Below are 21,897 nucleotides of genomic sequence, written 5' to 3'. Positions count from 1 at the left end.
AGACGCAAACGTCTCGCTTCGACAAGTGCAAGTCGTGTATATACAATTGCGATAAAGCTGAAAGTGGCAAAGAGGTGATGCCTCCTTCTTATCCTCTCGGGCCTCAATCCAGCGGGCTGCGCAACTTGGCCTTGGAGCGCTGCACGTTGGGCGATGAACGGTTGCGGGCTAACCCCCCCTGCCAGCATACACGTTTACAACTCCTCCGAGCTTCTGACTCCTCTAGCCTTCCTGCGTTCCTCTCTCGCATTCGCCGCTCTCAATTTCTCCAGGGCCGCCTCTGCCTGTTTCCCCACCGCGGCATAAGCCGATTCGGCGACTCCTTCAGGCTGCACACTGTGGCCCTGCTGCTTCTTCTCGGACCGCGTCGCGCTGCTGAGGGATTCGTAAAAGCTGGAAGCTTGTTCAGACGCGTCTGATGCGCCAGACACGACGGCTGCGGTAGCTTGAGAGACGATGGACGATGCTGTTCCGACAAGATCCGTCGGCTTCACTTCCCCACCTGCTGCGGAAACGACGCTTTGAGAAGCGGCCGCTGCGTAGGAACCCGCTTCGCCAAAGAGAGACTCGCCAGCGCTGCTAGCCTCCGCAGCGACTGATCCAGCGCTCTTGCTCGCTTCGCTCAAGGCGTCGGCAGCACCGCTCGCGTAGGGCGATGCGACAGAAGCGGCGCTTTCGCTACCTTCGGCGAGAATGGAAGAGGCGCCTTCGACCATAGGGGCAGCAGCGCTCTTGATGGAGTCCACACCGCCCTTGAACAGCTTTCCAACGTGATTAAAGTCCTCGTCCACCTGCTTCGCTTCGACGGCGGGCACCTCGGGCTCGCTGCCAGATCCAGGCACAACACCTGCAACAGCCTCGCGGCCAGCTTTCGCTCCAGCAAAGAGGGCGTCTTTGGCATTTTCCAGGTACTCTGAAGCGGTCTCTGGCGTGGGCTTGTAGCCGGCAGCAGACGCAGCACTTCTGGTGGCAGAGTGCAGGGCAGAAATGGCAGCCTCTTGCGCCTCTCCTGCAGCTCCGCTCGCATCCGCATAGTACTTGAAAGCAGCGCTTCCAGCATCCTCGTAGGCCTTCGAAGCGCCCTCGAAGATCTTTTCGGCATAGTCCGCGGCATTCTCTGGGCTTGGTGTGGCTCCCACGGCAGAAGCAGCACTGCGGCTAGCAGTATGAAGACGCGAGATTGCTTCTTCACCAGCCCGATTCGCAAACTCTTGAGCGTTCGAGTAGGCCTGGGCAGCAGCATCGACAGCGTCGGCGTACGCGGACGAAGCGCCATCGAATACGTGCTCTACATATTCGCCAGGAGTCTCAGGGGTAGGTTTGTAGCCCGCCGCAGAAGCTGCGCTCCGCGTGGCAGAGTGCAGTTGAGAGATGGCTGCGTCTTGTGCGCTGCCCGCTGCCTCGCCTGCGTTGGCCAAGTATTCGCCAGCGACAGCAGCTGCGCCTTCTGCTACTCGAGATGCAGAATCGAAAACTTGCCGATGTACAGGAGTTTGCTCGGGTTCAAAAGCGGCCGAAGCGGCTCTCTCGTAGGCCTCGCCGACACTGGAGGTCGCTGCATTGAAAAGGCTTTCTGCATATCCCGTGGAGCTAGGCTGGAAAGCAGCCGTGGCCTCTTTGGCCTGCGAGGCGAGTTTCTCGTAGGCTTCGCCCACGCTGGAAGTGGCAGCGTTAAACAGACTCTCCGCCAAAGGCTCCCTCTTCGTCGCAAGGTACTCGGCGCTGGCAGATGCGGCCTTCTCCGCCACCACGTCCTGAACATACGCAGCCTGGTCAGTCGCCACTCCAAAGAGGGACTCTGCGTGCTCACGCACGCCCTCAGGAGAAGGTGTGGCCCCAGCAGCAGAAGCGGCGCTCCTCGCAACCGTTCGTACCTGCTCTGCAGCGTCCGCGGCTTGAGAAGCAGCAGCGTCGGCCATCTCTCCAGCTTTGGCGCTGACCCGAGCCAAGATGCCATCATCCTTCGGTGCCAAGCCAAGCCGGGCTCGTGCGGCGGCTGCAGCGCCTAGCATGGCAGCCGCTGCTTGCTCGCTCAGTTGCTGCGCACGTTCAGCCACCGCTTCGGTCGCTTCTCCGACGGACGTCTGCACTCCTTCTCCGCGAAGCTGCGCTTCGGCGGACAAAGCAAAGCGGTCGAGCTCCTTGATGGCTGATGCGTAGAGAGAAGTGGCAGACTTGCGAAGGTCTGCGATGCGAGGAGGGATCTGTGCATATGCTGCTGTCTAAGCTGTCGCCTTACACTGCCTTGACAAGGGATGAACTCACCTGAGGTTCCTTTGCCAAATCGGTGGCATTGATGCCCGATCGAACATTGCGTTCGCCAATCCTCACGGCTTCAAGCTCCTCCTCGTACATCTCAGCACGCACAGAGAGTCCACTTGCCCAGCCTTCCCACTCTTCCTCGGTAGCGGTGAACTTGGCCTTCTCCATCGTCTTGACAAAGAACTTTGTGGCTTCGTCCGAAAATCTCTTGACTTCAGCAACGCTCGCATGGATGCTCGACTCCTCATCCGCTTCCAACTCGCCCGCATAGGCGTTCAGCGAGGCTTCCAAAGCTGCACGGCTGGCTGAGAGCCTGTCTTTTTGCACCTCGGTCTCCGCGCGTGCTTTCTCGACACGCTCCGCGACCCTTTCGATGGTTTGGTCGTTGGAAATCTTGCGGAAGCTGCGCTCCAATTTGGAGAGAGCGGTAGCCACTTCGTCTTCAACGAAGCTCTCTGTCAGAGAAGCGAATCTATCAGGGAGATCCGCAAGCCGGCCATTACGCTTTGAAAAAGATAGAACCGCATGGGTGAGCTCGGCGACAGCACGCTTGCGGTTGAGTCTGATTGCACACTAACCAGTTCAGCCAGCCTCTCAGTGACGAGGCCGTACTCTTTTTCGATGAGCTTCAGCATGCCATCTTCCCACGCCTTGCGAGCGCAGCACACGGTCTTTGGTCAGCAAGCCTGATCGAGCAGCTCCTCCCACCCTGATTCACCACTCACCTCGAGTTCCTTCTTCACAGTCGCTAGCTCTGCGTCCAGCTCTGCATCGAGAGCCGCGGCTTGGATGGGATCTTCGTGAGATGGCTTCTTGCCAGAGATGGCGTCCTTTGCCTTGTTTAGGCGATCCATGATCGTCGGGTCTTCCTGAGCTCTGCGTGCAGAGGCCTGCTGAGCGGCGCCAACGACGCGCTCCTCGATCAGCCGCACGACTGAAAAACCCCCCGCGATGAAAAATTTGCGACTCACTGCAGCTTCGACGGCCTGACTCGCCTTCACTTGACCTTCGCTCCTGGCATCTTTCGCGCGAACAGACGCCTGATCGATAGCTTCTGTTCCGACAGCGTGCGCTTTGCGCTGGAACAGCCTTGCGAGGACCTTTTCAACCTGAGGCCGCACCCACACGCTGTAGCCCCTCCGGATAGCCGGATCCACATGAGTGACGTAGGTTCTGTGCGTCACAGCCAGTGCGGAGAGCAGACGAGGATGCACATCGTTCTGATACGTGCGCAGAGATTGGTGGAAGAGCCGAGCGGAGAGCACTTGCGCTTCGAGGACGTAGGGGTGCACATCTCGCGCGTATATATCTTGATATGGCTTGATGGTGGCCTGGGCCGCTGGAAAGGGCGGCCGAAGGAGATCGTTCATTGTCAGCCATGCCAACTCAAAGACTCTGCAAAGATGTAGAGACCAGCAGGACTCACTGTCTACGTGAGGCTTGACGCTCTTCTTGTAGTGTCCTCTTGCTGTCTTGATGTGAGGCGCAGCAAAGGTGTGGGCTTGCTTGACAAGACGCTTCGTGACCGGCTCCCCATGAGCCTTCCAGAGCAGATGACCCCTCTTGTTGGCAGCCTTTACATGCGGGCTGCTAAACCTGACCGCGCTTCTGTAGTAAGGAGCGACGGGCTCGACGTACGGAGAGATCCAAGGCTCAACGTCTTTCCATGCCGCTTGGTAGTGCGGCTCCAAGGCTGCTTTGCTTTGTGCCAATGTTCGACAGACTTGGGAATTGTCTCGAGGATTGAATTTGAATGTGAAGGGTTGCTTTGAGCAAGACCACAAAGCCGCAAAGAGCGTATAGAATAGCGCCAATCGCACACCAAAGCTGGTCAAGGCGCCAAGGAAGGTGCCCTGAGAGCGGGGAAAAAGCGGGAGATGTCAGCGTTTTGAATGCGACCAGCTTTGCACGTGTTCCATTGCTGGGTACGAACCTTTTTGACAGCTCGTCTGGACTTGACAGACCTCAACTCATCGTCAAACTTGATCGGCGGCTTCTCATCAAAGGTGGACGTCGCTATCTGTGCCTGAGCTCCTCTGCGCGCTGCGCTGGCATTCTTTTTGGGTGGCATGTCGGGCCAACGTGGAGAGGGGGGGGGGGGGGGGTATGCGGAAGGGGTGGTCAAATCTCGCGCTGTCCGGTGCGTAAAGGTGGTAGTGGTGAGTAGCAAGGCTGATCAGTCGTGAGTGTGAGTTGTGTGAGTGAGCATATATGCAAGGCAGGATGAGCGGGATGACGCGTGCTGGCGTTCCTCAAATAGCACACACCTTCGTGCTTGCTGGATTTTGGTTCCGCATTTGAGTATGAATGCTCTCTCGCCGACGATCGATCGGTGGATTCATCGAAAGCAGACAACATTCACATTCAAATTCACGATTCAAGATTCACAATCGTCATCAACGCCCATGCACGACATTCAAGATTCAAATTCTCGTGACACGCATGATGGAACGCACGCCTCACGCAGACGAACTAATTATCATCACGATCCGTCGACTGCTGCTGGCTGCATGGCTGGCTGCTGACGTTCGCTGTGGTTGCATGGCTCGACCGCATGCAAGCCATGCCTGAGCCATAAAGGTAATCACTTGAATGTACCGGTACCGGTACAGCTTTTTGCTGGGACAGCCGCGTCCTACCTCGCGGCGTACGGCGCTGTACTGCTGCTGGGGCTATCATCTGTCATCAAGGGACGTGCGTGATGTGACGTCAAGCTGCGCGTGGTCCCTTGGCCCGAGCATCAGCAGCAACGCGCGATCGCCCCGCCAGCGAATCTTGAGTCGTGAGTCTGCTGATGAGTCTGAGTCATGAGTCGAGTTGAGAGTCAAAGCCACGAGTCACGGGTCAGTCAATTATAAGGATCGAATCAAGAGTCAAGAGTCACGAGTCGGATGAGCGTGCTCATCACGTGGACCGTTCATGGTGGGACCGCGCAGGGCCGCCGCTCCACAAGCTATGTGCATGCTGACGGTTCGCGAGTCAAGTGTGTTGTGAATCAGCTCGAGCAGTCACGAGTCCCGAGCAGGAGAGGGGGTGAGCTCAAAAGTCAATCGAATCAGTGATCTGAAGCGCGATGCCGCACCACCACAATCACGATTTGAGCACAACTGCAGATCGCAAATTGTTCGGTTGCAAGCGCAGATTTTGCACAAGGGATATTCAGCTCGAGCAATCCACAGATCAAGCATGTTCACAGGCATCGGTGCGTGTCAGGCGGTCAAAGCCGCGTTCGGAGGGGAAGCAACGCAGACGAATCGGTTGACTTGAACCTCTCACTCACCCCCCCCACTCCATTCCGACTCGGGCCGCTCGGTGATGCAGTCGAGCTGCTCGCCACAATAGTGGTGGTCAAGGAAAAGGATGACGGGCAGGGTGGAGGCGGGGGGTACAGTCTCATCATTGGAGGTTGCGCAGATATCCTGGACGACTGTCATATCGGCGATAGCATAGCCGTGAATGGTGAGCGGCTCTTGTTTGAGCATCGCGATTGCCGCACTTTTTGCTGAATTGCAGCTTGCGCTTGCGCGCCACGATCTGCCATTGGGTGCTCGCGATGTGAACAGGCACATGCTTGACAGTTACCGCCTTTGACGCGGAAAAGGCCTCGCCCGAAGCGCAGGATGGCGCAGGTGCCCATCAGAAAGGCTGGTTCAAGATTGGCGTGGCGCCCGAAACGCTCAAAAAGACAAACTTGGGAAGTTTGAAAGTAGGAGACAGGGTGAATTGCGAAAGGGCGATGGGTGCAAAGACGAGGTTTGGTGGACATTTCGTTCAGGTACGTAGGAGCGCAGGATTTTGGTCCGCTTGGAAATGCTCACCTGCTCCTCGTCTTTTTTTTTTTTGACCCCCCAGGGTCATGTCGATACCACCGCGATGCTTGTCAAAGTCACACCCACAGGCAATGCGCTCACTCTGGTTCTACGTCTCAACAATTCTCCCGAGCTGCTGCCTCTTCCTTCCTCTCTTTCCCCCTACCTCATTCCCAAGGGCTACATCACGCTAGACGGAGCATCTCTCACGCTGATCGACGTCAGTCCAGCCGAAGGCGGACCTTTGAACTCTACGGCCGGTCAGCCGGAATCGGAAGGCGGTGCTAGACCAGTTGGAGACGTGAAGGAGCATGTGGAATTCAGCGTCATGCTCATCGCTCACACTCAGGATGCCATCGGATTGAGCAAGAAAAAGCCGGGTGAGACGGTGAATGTGGAACTGGATGTGAGTTTCAAAGCTGGGCATAGCTGCAAAGGAGCCGGCTACCACGGAAACTGATCGGGTGTGGATGACTCCTTGCACTACAGATGGTCGGCAAGTACGTCTACAGGGCAGTGGTGGGAGCAGCGGGGTCGGTCGGAGCGTCCACATCAGACCTTGCGCCTACTTCAGAAGGCGGCAAGGCCTTTGGTACGAGCGGTGTGGATGCTGGTGCGGCCGCGCTCAGTCAGACGCAAACCGCGGGCAGAACGGCCTCTGATGCTCTTGCGGCTTTCATCGAGAGAACTGTCCGGAGGGTACTGTCAGAGCAGAGCAGTCCTTCCAGATAGAACATCGAAAGCGCAATACGTGGCATGGCCAATTTCCTAAATCGCTTACATGATTCGTCTTGGCATGACGAGAGGGGCTACTGTTGCTCCAAGGGAGGGAAAAAGCATGGGAATTGGGCTCGCAGCAGTGACTCGGTAGTGCGCTTTACAGATTGTGAACCAGCTCCTCATGAGGCTGCAATGACGGCAAAATGGACGCTGGGCCCCTTTTCGTTGTACTGTTGCTTCGTGACGTACGATTTGCCGTGCGGGTCGCTGAACACGAGCTTGCAGCATCAAAAGCAGGGTGCATCATAGATGCGATCAGTCAGTGTCGCACTTTTGCTCGCAGCGCATACTTGTATGGCTACAGAGGTCTGCTCGTTCACACCGCTTCGACTCACCTTGCCATATATGGTAGCGCCCAAAAAGGGAGCCAGATCCGTCCTACCTTTGAACTCTGCAAAATAGTCTGGCACTTGCAGAGCTCTGACGTTGGTGGGCTGTCCCGTCATTCTGCTATCGCTCAAGCCCATGGTAGAAGGAGCAAGACCCGGAGTTCCTCCATCACCTCCGACTGCCCCCCCAAGCATGAAGGAAGCCGAAGGTCCTCCGTTTGGTCCGCCAGCTGCAGAGGCCGCTGCCAAAGCTGCTGCCGAAGCGACGTATTTCGAGCTGGCTTGAATGACTGACAAGGACAGCTTTTTCAGTCCCTGAACCGGTGCTCCCGTAATGACGAGCGATTCCCACAACGTAGACCGACGCTCATCTTCCGGTATGGAGTTTATGACCGAATGAATGACCTCTGTAAGACCTCGAAGACCTAGCATGTATTCTTGGTCCAAACCCAAGGTGGCATCCAGCGCGTCCACATTGATCCTCTCCTCCGCGAGACCTCCCACGCCAAATGGTCTGTCGCCTGACGCCTGAAATGTGCCGGACTTGATACCCCTCACATTGGCCAGCAACGAGGGCTCGTATAGAGCTTGAATGAAGTTGCGCAATGGTTGAGGAGCTATCTTCAAAGTCTTGCCCCTAAATTTGGTGGTCACGGCCTCCGGGTCCTCCGTCGCACCAGCTTGGCCTGCATCTTCCTCTTCCGCCTGCACAGACCTGGCATCTTTCTCCTTCGGAGCTTGGTCAGTCTCGCCCTCTTCAACTAGAGCAGCTTTGTTCCTCTTTTCCTGCTCCTCCATAGCGGCTTTTTCTCGCCCAGCGATGAGAGCAGCAGCAATGTCGAACTCCTCCTCCTCTTCGCCTTCACCGGCGGCGGCAGCGGTCGCACCTTTTTTGCCTGCAGCGCCATTATCCCCCTCTTCAAGCTTGGCTTTGCCTTCTTCGATCAATTGCTGGGCCAAGGCGACAAATGAGCGCTGCAGAGCCTCTTCAGCCAAGCTAGAATCTTTGGACGAGGAAGCCGAAGCTGCTGCTTGCTGAGTGTCTTTTGATGCGGCCGCTGCAGATTTGGCATCCAGCTGGATGAGCGCGTCCGTCAAGGAGTTGTCCCTCCTCAGAAGATGTGCCAAGTACAGCGTCAGGTGTTTCATGCCTATCCTACATGTCTGAACGTTACCTGGAAGCACCATACAGTCAATGACGGGAGCGACATTGATGCTCTCCCATCCCACGTCCACCACCAAGCCGCCCAGTGATCCCACGGCATACGCGGACAGCAGCGGCTGCTCCAATATAGCCAAGGAGGGCGCATTGAAGAGCTCAAAGAAGATGCGGGTGATGTCAGAGTATGTCGAGCGCGATATGGGCGCTGGAAGAGCCAGCAGAATTGGCGAGTCGTTCAGACTAGGTCTGAGCGGCATCATGCGGAATAAGAGGTGGCGCCTGTTCCAAAGTGCGTGCGGTCACTACGACATGGCCATGAGCAATTCAAAGACCATGGCGCTCTCACTCACCAGAGCGCAATGCAAGCTTGAAAATCGTAGATCACACCTTGCTTCATGGGCCAGATCACTCGCATCTCCTCGCCATTGCCCAGCCTGCCATCCAGTTCCTCTCCCACAACATAATCGTCCTCTAGGGGTACTTCAGTCTCCAGCGCTGCAAGGTTTGTTGGTTCCTGTTCTCGCGACTGCGATACCAGACGCTGAGATCTGAGCGCTCTCCAGTCCGAGGGAAGTCCGACGCGCGAGGATAGCTCGTAGGCAGGTCGACGAAGGAGGTCGGAGTGTATGCCGTAGCCCGCTCGAATAGTGTGAGAGCCGTGCACGATCAGCACCGCTTTGCTCTCCCGCGACATGCTGACTGAGCGACGGGAATGTCGGCAAAAGGGAGATTGCGCGAGTGTGAGAAGAGGAGGGAGAGAGGCTGAAGGAGGAGCAGCTGGTGCGAGACAATGATGAGAAGACTCGTGATTGATACATTCGTGATTGTCGACGCTCGGCTCGTCGTGCCTGCTGCTGGTCTAAATAATCGCGTACGCGACGCGACGAGTGCGGTGAATCTCCGCGGACCGTCTACGCTTCATGGCACGCCACACGTGACTTGAAACCGCGGTCGGTCCCGCGCCGCTTTGTTCTTGATCTCCATCCGCTCGTCGCACTTGCTGATGTCTCGACAGGCGCAAGAATCTACATTCAGTGTCGCTTGCTGCCCATGGCCTCTCTTCCAAAGCAAATTGCTGGGCAGCTCTAACCCACAAGGTGCTGACATTAATGCCATGGAAATTGCCAGGGGCATTCTGCTACAAATAAGCTTGGTGTCATCTTCACAAGCCTTACACACAAAGTTGGCAATGTACTTGCAGGTCCCACTGGTGCTTTGCCAGGTAGTGCACCATGTCAACACCCGTCAAGCATGGCGCCCCCTCCACAGCGAAGTGATCAAGCATGGCGTCCCCTACCACAGCAAGGTGATTGAGCACCGCTACACAAAGGTGACTTGCAATCATGAAGAGCCTTGCAGGCCTAGCCCTCCCTGCTTTATGCTTGCTGCCTTTAGCCGACGCCAAGGTGTTGAAAAAGGGAGTGTTGCGGAGAGCAGAGTTGCCTCCTCTTGCGCAGTAAGACCTTTGCTGGGCGTATGCTGCGGCAGATTCAGGGCTGTACCCTTTGGCCTTGGTCTTGGCCACGCTCGAGGAGTACCCTCCTGCGCTCTGGGCAATCAACACCCCTTCAGGCAGTGGCAGATGCCACTTGGCAGCAGCTGCTGCATCAAGAGATGCAGGGCAAGAGAGGCTTGGGTTCATCTTCCACTGAAGAGATTGCTCCTTGCTGCCTGGCTTCCTGACGGTGAGGATGTTCTGCCTCTTGATCTCGCCAGAAGTCCAAGGCAGCGTGGGTCTCGTGCGCGTCGCATCAATCCCTACATTCTCTCAAGACAGTGGGCTTGTTGTCATTGTTGCTGTGCAAGGGCGCTTCCTGCCCGCTGCTGAAACGCTTGTGCGCACTCGCTTCTTGATGCTTTCCTCTGCAAGTCCTTTGTTGCAATGCAACAAACTTGGCTTTGGCGCGGGACAAGCACCGGTGTGCGTGCAAAATCCGGACGTCCTCAGCTCCTCGCACTTGTAGGGTGCAGAGTTTGTGGTTTCAGCGAGCGCAAGGCGACGTGCTGCTGAGCCTGACGTTGCGCGTTGATGGATGCTGTTTTCATGATAGTCGTCATTGTTGTCAATGTTGTCGTCATCATCGTCGTCATCATCATTAGGGCCACCAGCGCCGCCGTGAAAGTCGTGAAGTGAGTCGTCATCATCTTTGTGAGCGTGTTTGTTATCGTCATCATCATCGTCTTCATGAAAATTGTTAAAGTTGTCACGGCCGTTGGTGTCACCATTGGCGTCATCGTTATCATCAAGATCGTCAAAATCATCAAAGCCGTCCAGATCATCATCGTAGGCACCGCCAAAGCCGTCCAGATTGTCATCGTCATTGTCGTTGTTGTCACTCCAAAAGTCATTGAGATCGACATTACTGTCATTGTCGTCATCATCATTGTCATCAGGAAGCTGTTCCAGGGGCATGAAGAAACGACGTGTCCGCAAAAGCTTCTTGAGACAAGCTTGGGTCAACACGAGCAGGTTGGCAACTTGGCTGGCATGAATGAGCACGTCTAGCTCTAACAGCTCTAGTCCTTGCTCTGCTGCTCGAAAGATTGCCATCGATAAATAGATTAGGCGGGCAAAGTCCTTGGCGTACAGCAGGCAGTACTTGAGTGCCCCCTCATCCAGTGCAATGACAAAGACAAAGGTCGCCAGGCTATCCCCGCGGCCATTGGTGGTACCACTGATCTGCAGCGTAAAGTCATGGATGCTGCCGCAGCTGTCAATCCAATTGCTGGGCTTTAGCCACTTGAGCTGCCGCCGATACTTCTTGTTGATGCTGTGACTTTTGTTCATGACCACCAGCAGCGCTGTGATTGGCAGCTTGCCCAAGAGAACTCTCGTCAAGACGTCTGCTCCGGTGACTGTGGCAATATAGTGCAGGATCTGATTTGCACAGTCAAGCAGCAAGAACTTGACTGGGTGAGACGTGAGTCTAATCACGGTGGCACCAGTCTGATAGCAAAATTGTTGCGTCAGCCAGGGCTGTGACAGCATTAATTCACACCTGTACTCACCCGCAAAACAACGCGCAAGCACAAAACAAAGTAGAACAGCAGGTGCTCGTGACAACTCCAGGGAAAGAGATCCACCACATGTCGGCGCACAAATGCTTGCACTTTGCGACGACGCCCTACACCATCGTACACTTCTCCATTGAAGGGGTAGTCCACCAAGGTGAGCATCCTCTGGTAGAGAGCAGGACCCTGGCCACACCCCAGACCGTGCAGACCATAGTCATCTGCGGCATTGTAAAGATCTTCTGCCATATTGTCCTTCAGCAGCACTAATGAGCGGGGACCGTTAGCAGCTGACACTCGAGCTCTCGAGGCCATGTCAATGACTCGCTGCACTGTTTCTGGACATGGTGCCCTCATGTTGGGTGCCATGTGCCTTAGGGCAGCAAGGTTGTTGCAGATCAGAGTGTCAATGCGCACATCAACCAGGTCTAGGGTTGGCCTGCCATTCTCAACTCCTGCTGCTTCCAGTAGAGCTATGACAGCGTCTCTGTATGGATCAGAGGGATTGAAACAACAATGCAGCCCGCCACGTACTGTGTTCAGGGCCAGAGGACCTGCAAGAGCAATAAGGAAACGCTCCACGTCTTGCTCTCCGTCATTGCGTCTCCATTCCATGACCGTAGCTGAAGGAGCTGGGTCGATGATAGACCACACCGACCAGTCCTCTGCAACCCATTGTTCCCTGTGTATAACAACAAAGCAATAAGCAAGCGCCACCACAACCGCGCCACCCCAATACGCATACACGCACCTTCTTGATCCAACACTGCCATCAGCCTCAGCATCCTCTTGCACTTGCAACTGGGGTCCGTTGGGCACACTGCAGTGACAGCATCCAGCGTATGTTGCATACATACCCCTGTTGCTCTCTTCCAGGCATTTGCTGACAATCAAGCACCATGGAAGATCTCCAGCCTTGCTGGTTGACTGAGCGTGAGCAGTGACTCTCTTTTGAGAGGGGCCAGGTATCACAGCAAATGTAATGAGAGCCCTGCCCATTCAGAGGAAAAGATGGCAGGGAGTCAAGGTCCACTGCAAGGGGGTCGCATGCAAAAGCACACAAATCTGGGCAAAGGGCAAGCAAGTCCTCCCTCCTCTGTGTACTGTGCTCAAGGTGGGCAAGACAATTTGTGCAATCCTGCTTCTACGGCTCACCTAGCTTTCCTTTCAGCTTGGCATGTCCCTCTGCCAACACGCGTCTTGTTTGCTGCCCAAATGACCTCCAAGTGCCTCATTTGAGTCTTTGCTTTGCCCTTTGCTAGACGATATCTCTCTCAACAGGTCTGGTATGCTTGGTGAAAGGTGTTCTTTGTGCATTGCGGTAGAATGAACGGCTGTTGAGCTGCCCTCCCCCTTTGTCCTTGCCATCCACGCCCACATTTGCTAGTGTCATGTCCCTTCTTTGCAATGCTGTGGAGCTAGATTTAAGATTGTGAGAATTGCGCTGATAGAGATGACAAAGAAAGAGTGTCAAAGAGAAGGGGTGGTTCTGGGCGGTTTGCGGGATTGCTTGAAGTACCATTTCAGAAAATACGAAGCCAAGAAGTTGAGGACTGACAAAAAGAGGGTCAAGTCCGTGAGGTGACAGTTGAGGATGGAAGGATCTAGATAGCCGCGGACAAGCAGTGGCAAATAGTTCAACAAGATATGATGCAAATGGTTGTGTCACTCACCTTTGTAATTGGTCAAGGGCCATCACCATCATGTTGACAACAAGGAGGAAGGCCATATGCCTAGCACTTCATCTCCATAGTGCCTCCTTGCAAACTTGTAGGTGTTTCCTACCTCCAAGCTTGTTTCTGGCGCACTTCCGCTCTCCAACGTACTCTCTCCCTGCTTGTTCCCTTGCAACTCCTCACCCGTCTCCGTCGTCTCCACGGTCTCTGCCGCCTCTACCTCCACCAAGCTCTTGGTGGCCGCTTCCACCAATCCCTCCGCCTCAGCTTCCTCCGAGTCCTGCTCGCTCCCTTGCAACTCCTCTCCTGTCTCTGTTGTCTCCGTCTCCCTTCCGTCTGTCCCGCCTCTGTCTCTGCTGTCTCTGCCTCTTCGTCCACCAAGCTCTCTGCCGCCTTCGGTAGGCCCAAGTCTGCGGTCTCTTTGGTTGCTTCCAAAATCTATGTCAGACAAGCATTGATGTGAGCATTCTGGCAAGGGACTTGATACCAAGAGGATGCAAGGCTGAGGCAGATTACTGCGCACGCACTCGTGCATGGATGTCCAAGCATCACATCCACGCTTTTGCAATGTATGTGGGAGGGTTGCGACAACGTTGACCAGACAACGAGACAAAGTGCTACTCACGGTCTTCGTGAAACAAGCGCAGACCTTCAGCTCAGCTGGAGGCGCAAGTTGAGCATGTAGACTCGTAATCTGCTGACAGAGCTTCTCAAGCTTGTCGTCTGGGTCCTTCGCCGAGAGGGCGAATGAATGCGGAAATGAGAGGAGCGCTGATCTCCACACAGTGAGCAACGTGGGCGCTCGCGCTAGAGATCGTCTTCTCCGCAAGAGGGCCAAGGAAATCGCGAACGGCCAAAAGACGTGGCGCACTGATCTCCACACAGTGGGCAAATTGAGCGCTTGCGCAAGAGATCGTCTTCTCCACCAGAGGGCCAAGGTGCAGATGTCGACTCATTCCTGGCTCTTTACCCACTCGGAAGACTGCGCGCGGATGGGACGCAGCACTTTTGAATGCACGCCTTTGAGCGTGCTTACCGAAAACGGATTCATGTTGATACACTACCAGAGAAGGTTCGCAGCACGACCACGTTGCTACGTTGCCAGCTCAAGTGCATGCATTGGCATGGGCTGTGCAAAATGGCCGCGATCATCTACACACGCAGACGACGCGCTCTGTACCATCGTGGCGCTCTTTGCGATTGATGCGAAAACCTCACATCCCAGCGTCTTCGCTCTCCCTTACCGGCCCACGTAAAAAGCCAGGCATTGCTCGCATCACCTCGCGCTTTTGCGTTTAGACACAGCGGTGCCTTCGGCAGCTGCATTGCCGCGCTTGTTGCCTCTAGGCGTGCCAGGCGCCTGAGACTTCCTCTCGCCGCCTTCTGCAGATGGTCCTCCCTCCGTCGACGCCGCCGCATCAGCATCAGCAGAAGCAGCAGCAGCACTCGCTATGCTCCTTTCCCTCTCTCGCTGTTTGGCCTTGACGCCTGCGATGATCTGATTGGCCTCCCAAGCCACGTACTTGTCCCTATCCCCTTTCCATGCTTTCTCTTTGGTCGACCCGCTCCCAGACGCGCCCGTCCTGTCCGAGGTTGAAGCCGACGTGGGTCCACTACCGCCAGGCCTATCCTCGACGGATAAGGAAGCGCCCAACGGGTCCACGGCTCGTAGAGCTTCGAGCGAAGAGATGAGCTCCGAAGTGTCCGTCAACATCTTTCGCGTGGCCTGAGGCAAAGTCGTAGGGATGATGGGCGCAGACGTGAAAGAGGTTGGATTTTGGCTGAGGATCGCGCTGAACGTTGACAGCACGGACTCTGCTCGATGTAGCTTGCGCTTCGCTGCTTCGGTAGCCAAAACCAGCGAGTGCTTGACTGCTCTAGCCTGCAAGACGTGTACGCGGTAGAAGAGGTGCGAGGGACGTGATTTGCGCCGTTCAGTCAAAGGGCGCGCTGCAACGCAAGCGGAACGACTCACAGCGGTGATTTTCCTCCTCAGCAATCTCTCCTGCTCTGCCAGCTGTTCGCTCTCCTGTCGAGCGGATGTCGCAACATCGCCAATCTGCTTTTCGTTGCGCTTGGAAGAGCTGCTTTTCCTTCTGGCTTTGGAGGATTGGTGGGCACTCGCATCGACATTGTCTCCACCCCTGCTAGCTGCTGGGCGCAGATCCAGACCTCGATGGTGGGGAAGGGTGATGAGGGCTGCTTGACGCGGGGTGATGCCGAACACGTGCCTGAGACAGTATAGCTCCAGCGTGTCAAAGGTGGCATCGAGGGCATTCTCGAGCAACGTCAAGAGCGCATGAACTCCCTGCGTGTACGCGCGCGATGTGGAGAGGAGGGATGAGCAAGACCGAAGCTGAGCGTTGCCATTCGAGGCAGTGCAGTGCAGTGCAGCGGAGGCAACTCACCTGTTCAGCCTGCCTATCGCCATCCTCTTGACCCTTTAAGCAATCCTTGACGTGATTTTCGAACTGCTCTGCGATAAAGTACAAGTGCTCGTTGGAAGTGTAGACGAGATCATCGATGAAGGTCTTTGGATTGAAGCCCAGATGTTCGGTGAGGAGCTGAATGTGAGCATCTGTGCTTGGCACGTCTGGCGATGCGATGACTGCTGAAGAGGAGGAGGAGGAGGATGCTGCTGCGGCGGCGGCGGATGAGGACATTGTGAGCGGATGGTAGCGCGTTTGTGTTGGCTATGGGATGCTGGCCTGCGCGCGCGGTGATGTTGATGGTGATGGTGTTGAGGATGAGCGCGCAAGAAGCAACACTTGAGCGCGCATGAGCAGCGCGCGATCGAGCCTAATCAACACGCCCGCCGGCCCACGCACAGTCAGTCAGAGGCGAGCGCGACCCATGCACGCGCGGATGCATGCACGCACGCGGATCTCCACCTCTCTACACGCGGCCGGCGCGTCACGCGTCGCGCTTCTGTAAGCTGCAGCACTCACGATTGCCGTGCAGCACATGCACGATGCGCGGTGAGAAGCGCGAATCACTGAATCGTGAAGATCAATTGAAGTCACGAGCGGGTTGGTCAGCGACAGCGACAATGCTCACTCATCACTCATCTCGCCTTCTTCCTCTCCCTCTCTCCATCAGCTTGGCCTTGCGCTTGCCCCTTTCCTTCCTTCGTCATCCACTCATCGCGCACACAACTCTTTCTCTACGCATACACCGACACACACCACTGCCGTGCACCCCCGCACCCCCCTCCCTCCAAGCAGCAGCCGTCGCCCGCACAAGATGCTGTACGTGGACAAGCACAGACCCAAACAGCTCTCCGAGCTGCACTACCACGACACGCTTACTCGCAGGCTCATCTCCTTGGTGCGTGGGCCGCGGCCGCTCAGCATTCCATCCAACTCCGCTCACCTGCCGCTGCTCCTGGATGACAGGCATCGCACGAGGATTTCCCCCACATGCTCTTCTTTGGTCCGAGCGGGGCAGGCAAAAAGACGAGGATCATGTGCCTGTTGAGGGAATTGTATGGTCCAGCAACCCAAAAGGTGACAGGGCCTGCCTGCTCTCCGTGCTCTCACGCTGCACCACATCAACTGACGATTGCCTGCATCCCACCCGCGCCAGCTCAAAATCGACCAAAGGGTATTCTTGAATCCGAGCAAGAGGAAGATCGACGTCAATGTCGTCAGCTCAAATTATCACATCGAGCTCACTCCAAGGTGGGCATTTGTGTGATGGCATCCATCTCACGCTCGGGCAGCTCAGCTAAGCTCGACTCGACCGCATCGCTCCATGCTCACCCTCACACAGCGATGCTGGAGGCTACGATAGGCTAGTCATCCAAGACATTCTCAAGGAAATCGCTCAGACGCAGCAAGTCGACACCAATGCTCGTCATCGCTTCAAAGGTGGGTAGCCGCTCGCGCCACGTGCGCATGCCAACATCTCCACCCCGCACTCATGCCAGGCTCGCTCTCTCATCTTTTGCAGTGGTCATCATCAACGAGGCTGACTCGCTATCACGAGATGCTCAGTCGGCGCTTAGACGAACGATGGAAAAGTACATGGGCAACTTGAGGTTGATCCTCTGCTCCACCAGCACAAGTCGCATCATTGCTCCCATTCGGAGCAGGTGTCTGCTCATGCGCGTCGGCGCCCCATCTCAGACAGAAGTGAGCGAAACACACTGTCGCACATGCTCTGCCTTGCTGCTGCTCTGCTAACATTCTGCATGTCACCATGCTCGCCCTCCGGACACGCGGACGCAGATGACTGCTGTTCTGCAGCACGTAGCCAAGAGGGAGTCGTTCAGGTTACCAGACTCGACCTGCGAGCAAATCTTCGCCGACAGCGGGGGAAACGTTCGGAAAGCCATTCTTGTCTTAGAAGCCCTTCGCATGCAGTCGCCCGACTTTAGCGGTTCATTAAGCATAGCCAAACCGGATTGGGAGACGTACGCGATCGCGACTGCGGATGCTATCCTATCGGAGCAATCCCCGCAGAGGTTGTTGGACGTTCGGGGCAAACTCTACGAACTGCTGGTTCATGCCATTCCACCTAGACTCATCATCAAGACCATCACGGACAGATTGGTCAGGCGGGTGGACGAGAGCTTGCGGCCTTTGATCGTGGATAAGGCTGCCTTCTATGTGAGTGGCGAAACGTGCTCGCGTCCTCGACGCATTGGAGTACTCGGAACGCACTTTGACACATCGCTGGCATGAGTCGATGCAGGAAATTCGTGCGAGGCAGGGCACAAAGGCAATGTGAGTAGCTGGTAGCACAGCCCCGGCAGAGGATGGCGGCTGACGTTTATTCGTCGTGGACACCCCAGCTTCCATCTAGAAGCGTTCGTAGCTTCCGTCATGTCGATCATCAAGGCCGATCTGATGGGCATGTCCTTTGACGACTAGGACGGTCAGTCCGTACTCAATGGCATGCTGTCTACCAAAAACGCAGAATTAGTCTGGCATGCATCAGCGATCACATCCTCGAGACTGGTGACGACGATCAAATGAAGATGTAAAATAAATGGCATTCGGCTATGCAGCTTCTTGGGTCACTTCCACTTCGCTTCAGGGCAGGCTCGAGCTTGGTCACGGAGCTCGACGAGACCTGATCGCTGTGACGTGAGTGGACAGAAGCCTTCCCTACACCGCATGCTTGCCTCTGTGGGAGCTGGCCTGCTTCAACGTTGGCACCTCTACAGTCTCGAGCACTAGAAAGCGGCGAGAGGGTCCTTGGAAGCCGGATAAACGTAACCGACCTTGGTCTTCTTCGGCTTACGAGTCGCCTTTCGGGTCTGACCGTGAGGCGCCTTCGTGGGATTCTTCTGGACGTGCGCCTGGCTGTTGCCTCGCTGCTTTTTGGGCTGAGGAACTGGACTGGGCATCGGCTCGCGCCTGCCGAGGCTGCCCGGTCGAGTGACAATCGTATCATGGTGATCCATCTCCTCGGGATCACGCACCTCAAACGATTGGGTGGGCTCAAGATCACGCTTACCGACGTGCTGGGGGTGATCAGACCAGCGAAGCTTCTTCTTCCCATCTCCTTGGCGCGCTTCGAGAGACTCGATCGGCGTAGCGTCTCGCTGAGCAAGGTGGTCCTGGTGAGGCGCTTGCGTCCCCTCGGCGGTGTGGACGTCTTGATCCGCGTGGGGCGTGCTCGCATTCTCAAAGCGCGCCTCGAGAGTCTCGTTGGACATTGCGTCGCTCCTGCCGTTGAAGATCGGACCGCCAAAGCCTCCGCGCTGATTCCAAACAGGCTCTTGACGAGCTTCAAGGGGCTCAGTGGATGGCGAGAGCTGCCTTTTGCCGTTGAAGATGGGACCCAGATTGCCAATGTGGCCTACCCCTGGTGGCGTTTTGCGCGCATCCAGAGCGTCGATCGCTGGCGAGACATCTCTTTTGCCGTTCATCATCGCGAGGGCGGCGTAATCGCTGCCCTCTTGAACGAGGCTTCGAGCCAGCTGCACTTCGTCAGCGACGTGGTCCATGCCAGGCAGGTGCGCACTAGCGCTGTTGCGAGCTCGAAGGAAGGATTGCTCTCCTTCGCGCGTCGAGGTGCCTCTTGCTCTCAAGTGGGCATTGTCGACAGAGCGACCCTTGATCAGGTGGTCAGCTAGCGTAGCGGTGGGCAAGGCTCGCACGGCCACAGCGGCCAGCACCATGGCGGAGAGGAGAGCGGCGTTCTTCATGTTGGGAAGGGGCCAAGTAGGCTAAAGATTAGTCGACGAAGGGTGCCTGTTAAAAAGTTGAGCTGCTAGTAGAGAGAGAGACGTCAAGCTTGTCAGGGGTGCGGTGGAGAGAGACAGTCTCTCCAGACCGACGATGTTGACTCACAATATGCGTCAAGCGCCGGGCTACAGACGATGACCACGAAAAGCACTGCTGTGTGGACTGCGATGAGTGCGTCAGAGGCCAGCTCGACGATGGTATGGTAGGCTCGAGTGATTATAGAGTCGGTTTACTTGAGCGCTTGCGCTTGGAAGGAGTATCACTCGCGCCGTCGACGGAGAGCTCCGCCCCTTTTATCCCTTTCGCAGTGACTATGGAACCTGGTACATGCGCGGTGGTGCACTGGCGCAAGGTAAGTGCGCAGATACGCAGCAGCCTAATTATCATGATTGGCGCTGAGGAGCGGTGCTTGATTGCGGGCGCTGCGAGGGCGTGAGTGCATTTCGCCACTCTCCTCAACGGAATCACAGCTAAAGGATTTGACGCCGACGGCGTTGACTGTGAGGAGACCCACACTGAAAAGTCGTAGTGGGAGGCGCAGCATGGAAGGGCCAGAGTCCGCCCGCCTTTTTTGCCTGCTGCGACGCGCGTAGACTCATGGTACCGATGGTCGGCAAATGAATCGATCAAGGGGGCGCATTCACCCGCCCACGGCCGGGTCGTGATCGTACACACTCAAGAGGTTCACAGATTGTGATTGCGGTGCCTGTACACGGGAGGTAGCCAAATGGGGGAACAGGCAACGATGTGGCGATTTTAGAGACTCGAATCAGAGTCATTGCGCCTCTTGCGCGCGGGATGTTAGTGCCACTCGGGCGTTGTATCGTGCCGCTTGCCACCCTCAAGCCGCACCTCTCACAGCATCGACGATCGGCGAAGCGCCAATTTTGGAGTCAGCAAGGACAACTATAGTGTCGTCAAGTCGGGAAGCTATCGGGAACAACGCCAGCAGTTGCTGTTCTCGTTTGAATACCAACCGCTCACTTTATGCGCGCCTTGCTCGCCTATCACTTGGCGAACAAGGCAGGGCGCTAAAGCACAGTCACCGGCTTGTTGGCAAAATGATTACCGACCCGGGCCTCGAACGACGACACGGACGAAGGAATGATGAAGGTCGAATATCTACGTCGATACACACGCTGGAGCCTCGTCACCGGAGCATTGTCAGCAGACATATGCCTAGACTACCAATCATAACGGCCAACGAGTCGCAAATCTTGAGACAGGCCTATCATTGCCGTCAATTATGTCAAGAAAAGTCAACGTGCGCTGATCGTATTGCGTGAACGCCGAGCGCGATTAGTGGAAGATACAATTAGTAAGGAGAGTCGTTCTGGTGCTCATCAGGCATTGCGTGCGCATCGCGACCGATGCGCACGTCAGCGTTCTGACGGTGGTCTTGCAAATGTCAATGGCTCGGACCGGACGCGAGCGCCATTAACCGGTAGCAAGCTTCTTGAGGCTGGCCTCGCTTCCGTTGAAGACATCCTGGTCGCCGGGGAATGTGCCAGAGTCTGCCCATTGCCAGATAGTCTGGTAAGGCCAGCCGCCAGGAATGGTACCGGGAGAGCTGGCGCCGTAGCGAGCGAGCACGAGGGGGCTGTTTGCGCTGAAAGCCTTGGAGTTGCCAGTGCAAGTGTTCCACCAGTCGTTGGTGGTGTAGATCAAGGGGTAGCGACCAGTCTTGCTGTGGTAGGTGTTGACAAAGTCCCTGATCCAGCTGACCATGGAAGCCGCAGACAGACCGTAGCAAGTACCGCCAGATCCCGGGTTGTACTGGTTGGGGATGGAGCACGGAGTAGGCAAGTCAGCAGTCGCTCTAGCGAGCAATTGTCAAATACCAAAGCGGCAAGCGCACCTCGATGTCGAGCATGCCGGGCAGAGTGCGACCATCGTTGGACCAGCCACCTCCGTGAGCGATGAAGTAGTTGGCCTGCGTAGCGCCAGATCCAGAGTTGGGGTGCGCAAAGTGGTACGCGCCGCGGATCAGCCCAGCCGACGTAGCTCCGTTGTAGTTGGCAGAGAAGGAAGTGTCGGTGTAGGTCGTGCCTTCCGTGGCCTTGATGATGACAAAGCGAGCACCCTTGGACTTTTGCGATGCCATGTTGACAGTGCCTGCGGATACATTGCCTGTCAACGAGGCGAATGCTGACTGCCACACTCGCGCACGTCATCACTCACCTTGGTAGTGGCTGATGTCGAAGCCAGGAACGCCGGCGGGAGCGCGCTTCTCGACTGGGGAGGCGACTGCCAAGGTGGCAGCTGCCGCAAGGGCGATGATGGAGGAGGCGATGCGGACCATGCTGACGCGAAGGGGATTGTCTTTCGATCAAGTCAGGATGTGGCTTGCGTTCTGAAGAAGTCAGATGTGGGGGAAAGGGATTTCGAGAGGAGGAAGAGGACGCCTCCTTTATATACCTTTTAGCTTGCTGACCCGCCAAAGTCGAATGCACGGATTCGCTATGGGAATGGCCGCAGCTGCAAGTCACGCACAGCAGCGATGCCTTGCAGCGGCGAAGATCTGCCAGGGCGACGAAGCGGCGCTCCTATCAGCCAGCTGCGCTACAACTTGATTCTTCGAAGATTCGCCATTCGTGACTGTGATAGCCTCGCCTTGCCCTTGTCGCTACGCATCCACAGCACGTTCACTAGCGCCAAAAGCCAGAAAAT

The 21,897-nt window shown here is 56.2% G+C and overlaps 9 protein-coding genes across 9 annotated transcripts; 2 read left to right on the top strand and 7 right to left on the bottom strand.

Annotated features, from left to right (window-relative positions):
- Positions 1-8: 8 nt before the first annotated feature.
- On the bottom strand, positions 9-4,127 carry IE81DRAFT_362020 (hypothetical protein; the record flags this gene model as incomplete). The annotated part of the gene is made up of 6 exons (XM_025516735.1): positions 9-2,204; positions 2,266-2,766; positions 2,841-2,912; positions 2,988-3,155; positions 3,234-3,601; positions 3,689-4,127. Coding segments are annotated over 6 exons (3,558 nt in total), but the record flags the coding sequence as incomplete, so codon positions are not given.
- Positions 4,128-5,167: 1,040 nt separating this feature from the next.
- Positions 5,168-7,080, top strand: IE81DRAFT_317066 (Lumazine-binding protein). The gene is made up of 5 exons (XM_025512570.1): positions 5,168-5,464; positions 5,584-5,721; positions 5,826-6,037; positions 6,115-6,477; positions 6,561-7,080. The coding sequence occupies exons 1-5, from the start codon at positions 5,449-5,451 to the stop codon at positions 6,801-6,803; spliced, it is 972 nt and encodes a 323-aa protein (XP_025367286.1). The 5' UTR covers positions 5,168-5,448; the 3' UTR covers positions 6,804-7,080.
- Positions 6,619-9,174, bottom strand: IE81DRAFT_325872 (hypothetical protein). Its single transcript, XM_025514644.1, has 3 exons — positions 8,693-9,174; positions 7,187-8,621; positions 6,619-7,069 (listed from the first exon to the last, which is right to left on the bottom strand). The coding sequence occupies exons 1-3, from the start codon at positions 9,034-9,036 to the stop codon at positions 6,971-6,973; spliced, it is 1,878 nt and encodes a 625-aa protein (XP_025367285.1). The 5' UTR covers positions 9,037-9,174; the 3' UTR covers positions 6,619-6,970.
- A 339-nt stretch (positions 9,175-9,513) lies between these two features.
- On the bottom strand, positions 9,514-12,209 carry IE81DRAFT_349544 (hypothetical protein; the record flags this gene model as incomplete). Its single annotated transcript, XM_025516405.1, has 4 exons — positions 9,514-10,107; positions 10,186-11,289; positions 11,352-12,036; positions 12,106-12,209. 4 exons carry the CDS (start codon positions 12,207-12,209, stop codon positions 9,514-9,516), a joined length of 2,487 nt encoding a protein of 828 aa, XP_025367284.1.
- Positions 12,210-12,690: 481 nt separating this feature from the next.
- Positions 12,691-13,986, bottom strand: IE81DRAFT_368545 (hypothetical protein; the record flags this gene model as incomplete). Its single annotated transcript, XM_025517163.1, has 2 exons — positions 12,691-13,468; positions 13,815-13,986. The coding sequence occupies 2 exons, from the start codon at positions 13,984-13,986 to the stop codon at positions 13,056-13,058; spliced, it is 585 nt and encodes a 194-aa protein (XP_025367283.1). The 3' UTR covers positions 12,691-13,055.
- Positions 13,987-14,306: 320 nt separating this feature from the next.
- IE81DRAFT_349542 (hypothetical protein) lies at positions 14,307-15,693 on the bottom strand (the record flags this gene model as incomplete). Its single annotated transcript, XM_025516404.1, has 3 exons — positions 14,307-14,912; positions 15,006-15,338; positions 15,439-15,693. 3 exons carry the CDS (start codon positions 15,691-15,693, stop codon positions 14,307-14,309), a joined length of 1,194 nt encoding a protein of 397 aa, XP_025367282.1.
- Positions 15,694-16,079: 386 nt separating this feature from the next.
- On the top strand, positions 16,080-18,205 carry IE81DRAFT_305594 (P-loop containing nucleoside triphosphate hydrolase protein). The gene is made up of 8 exons (XM_025512330.1): positions 16,080-16,357; positions 16,426-16,536; positions 16,616-16,710; positions 16,802-16,899; positions 16,982-17,163; positions 17,260-17,640; positions 17,726-17,757; positions 17,826-18,205. The coding sequence occupies exons 1-8, from the start codon at positions 16,274-16,276 to the stop codon at positions 17,902-17,904; spliced, it is 1,062 nt and encodes a 353-aa protein (XP_025367281.1). The 5' UTR covers positions 16,080-16,273; the 3' UTR covers positions 17,905-18,205.
- Positions 18,206-18,209: 4 nt separating this feature from the next.
- Positions 18,210-19,187, bottom strand: IE81DRAFT_331858 (hypothetical protein; the record flags this gene model as incomplete). The annotated part of the gene is made up of 1 exon (XM_025515274.1): positions 18,210-19,187. The coding sequence occupies one exon, from the start codon at positions 19,185-19,187 to the stop codon at positions 18,210-18,212; it is 978 nt and encodes a 325-aa protein (XP_025367280.1).
- A 1,344-nt stretch (positions 19,188-20,531) lies between these two features.
- On the bottom strand, positions 20,532-21,625 carry IE81DRAFT_305589 (putative N,O-diacetyl muramidase). Its single transcript, XM_025512329.1, has 3 exons — positions 21,409-21,625; positions 21,086-21,342; positions 20,532-21,003 (listed from the first exon to the last, which is right to left on the bottom strand). The coding sequence occupies exons 1-3, from the start codon at positions 21,527-21,529 to the stop codon at positions 20,665-20,667; spliced, it is 717 nt and encodes a 238-aa protein (XP_025367279.1). The 5' UTR covers positions 21,530-21,625; the 3' UTR covers positions 20,532-20,664.
- Positions 21,626-21,897: the final 272 nt, after the last annotated feature.

Source organism: Ceraceosorus guamensis, assembly GCF_003144195.1.
Source record: "Ceraceosorus guamensis strain MCA 4658 unplaced genomic scaffold IE81scaffold_79, whole genome shotgun sequence".
In the NCBI taxonomy this organism is placed as follows: domain Eukaryota; kingdom Fungi; phylum Basidiomycota; class Exobasidiomycetes; order Ceraceosorales; family Ceraceosoraceae; genus Ceraceosorus; species Ceraceosorus guamensis.
Note: the sequence above shows the minus strand (reverse complement) of the source record. Positions and strands in the feature narration are given on the sequence as shown.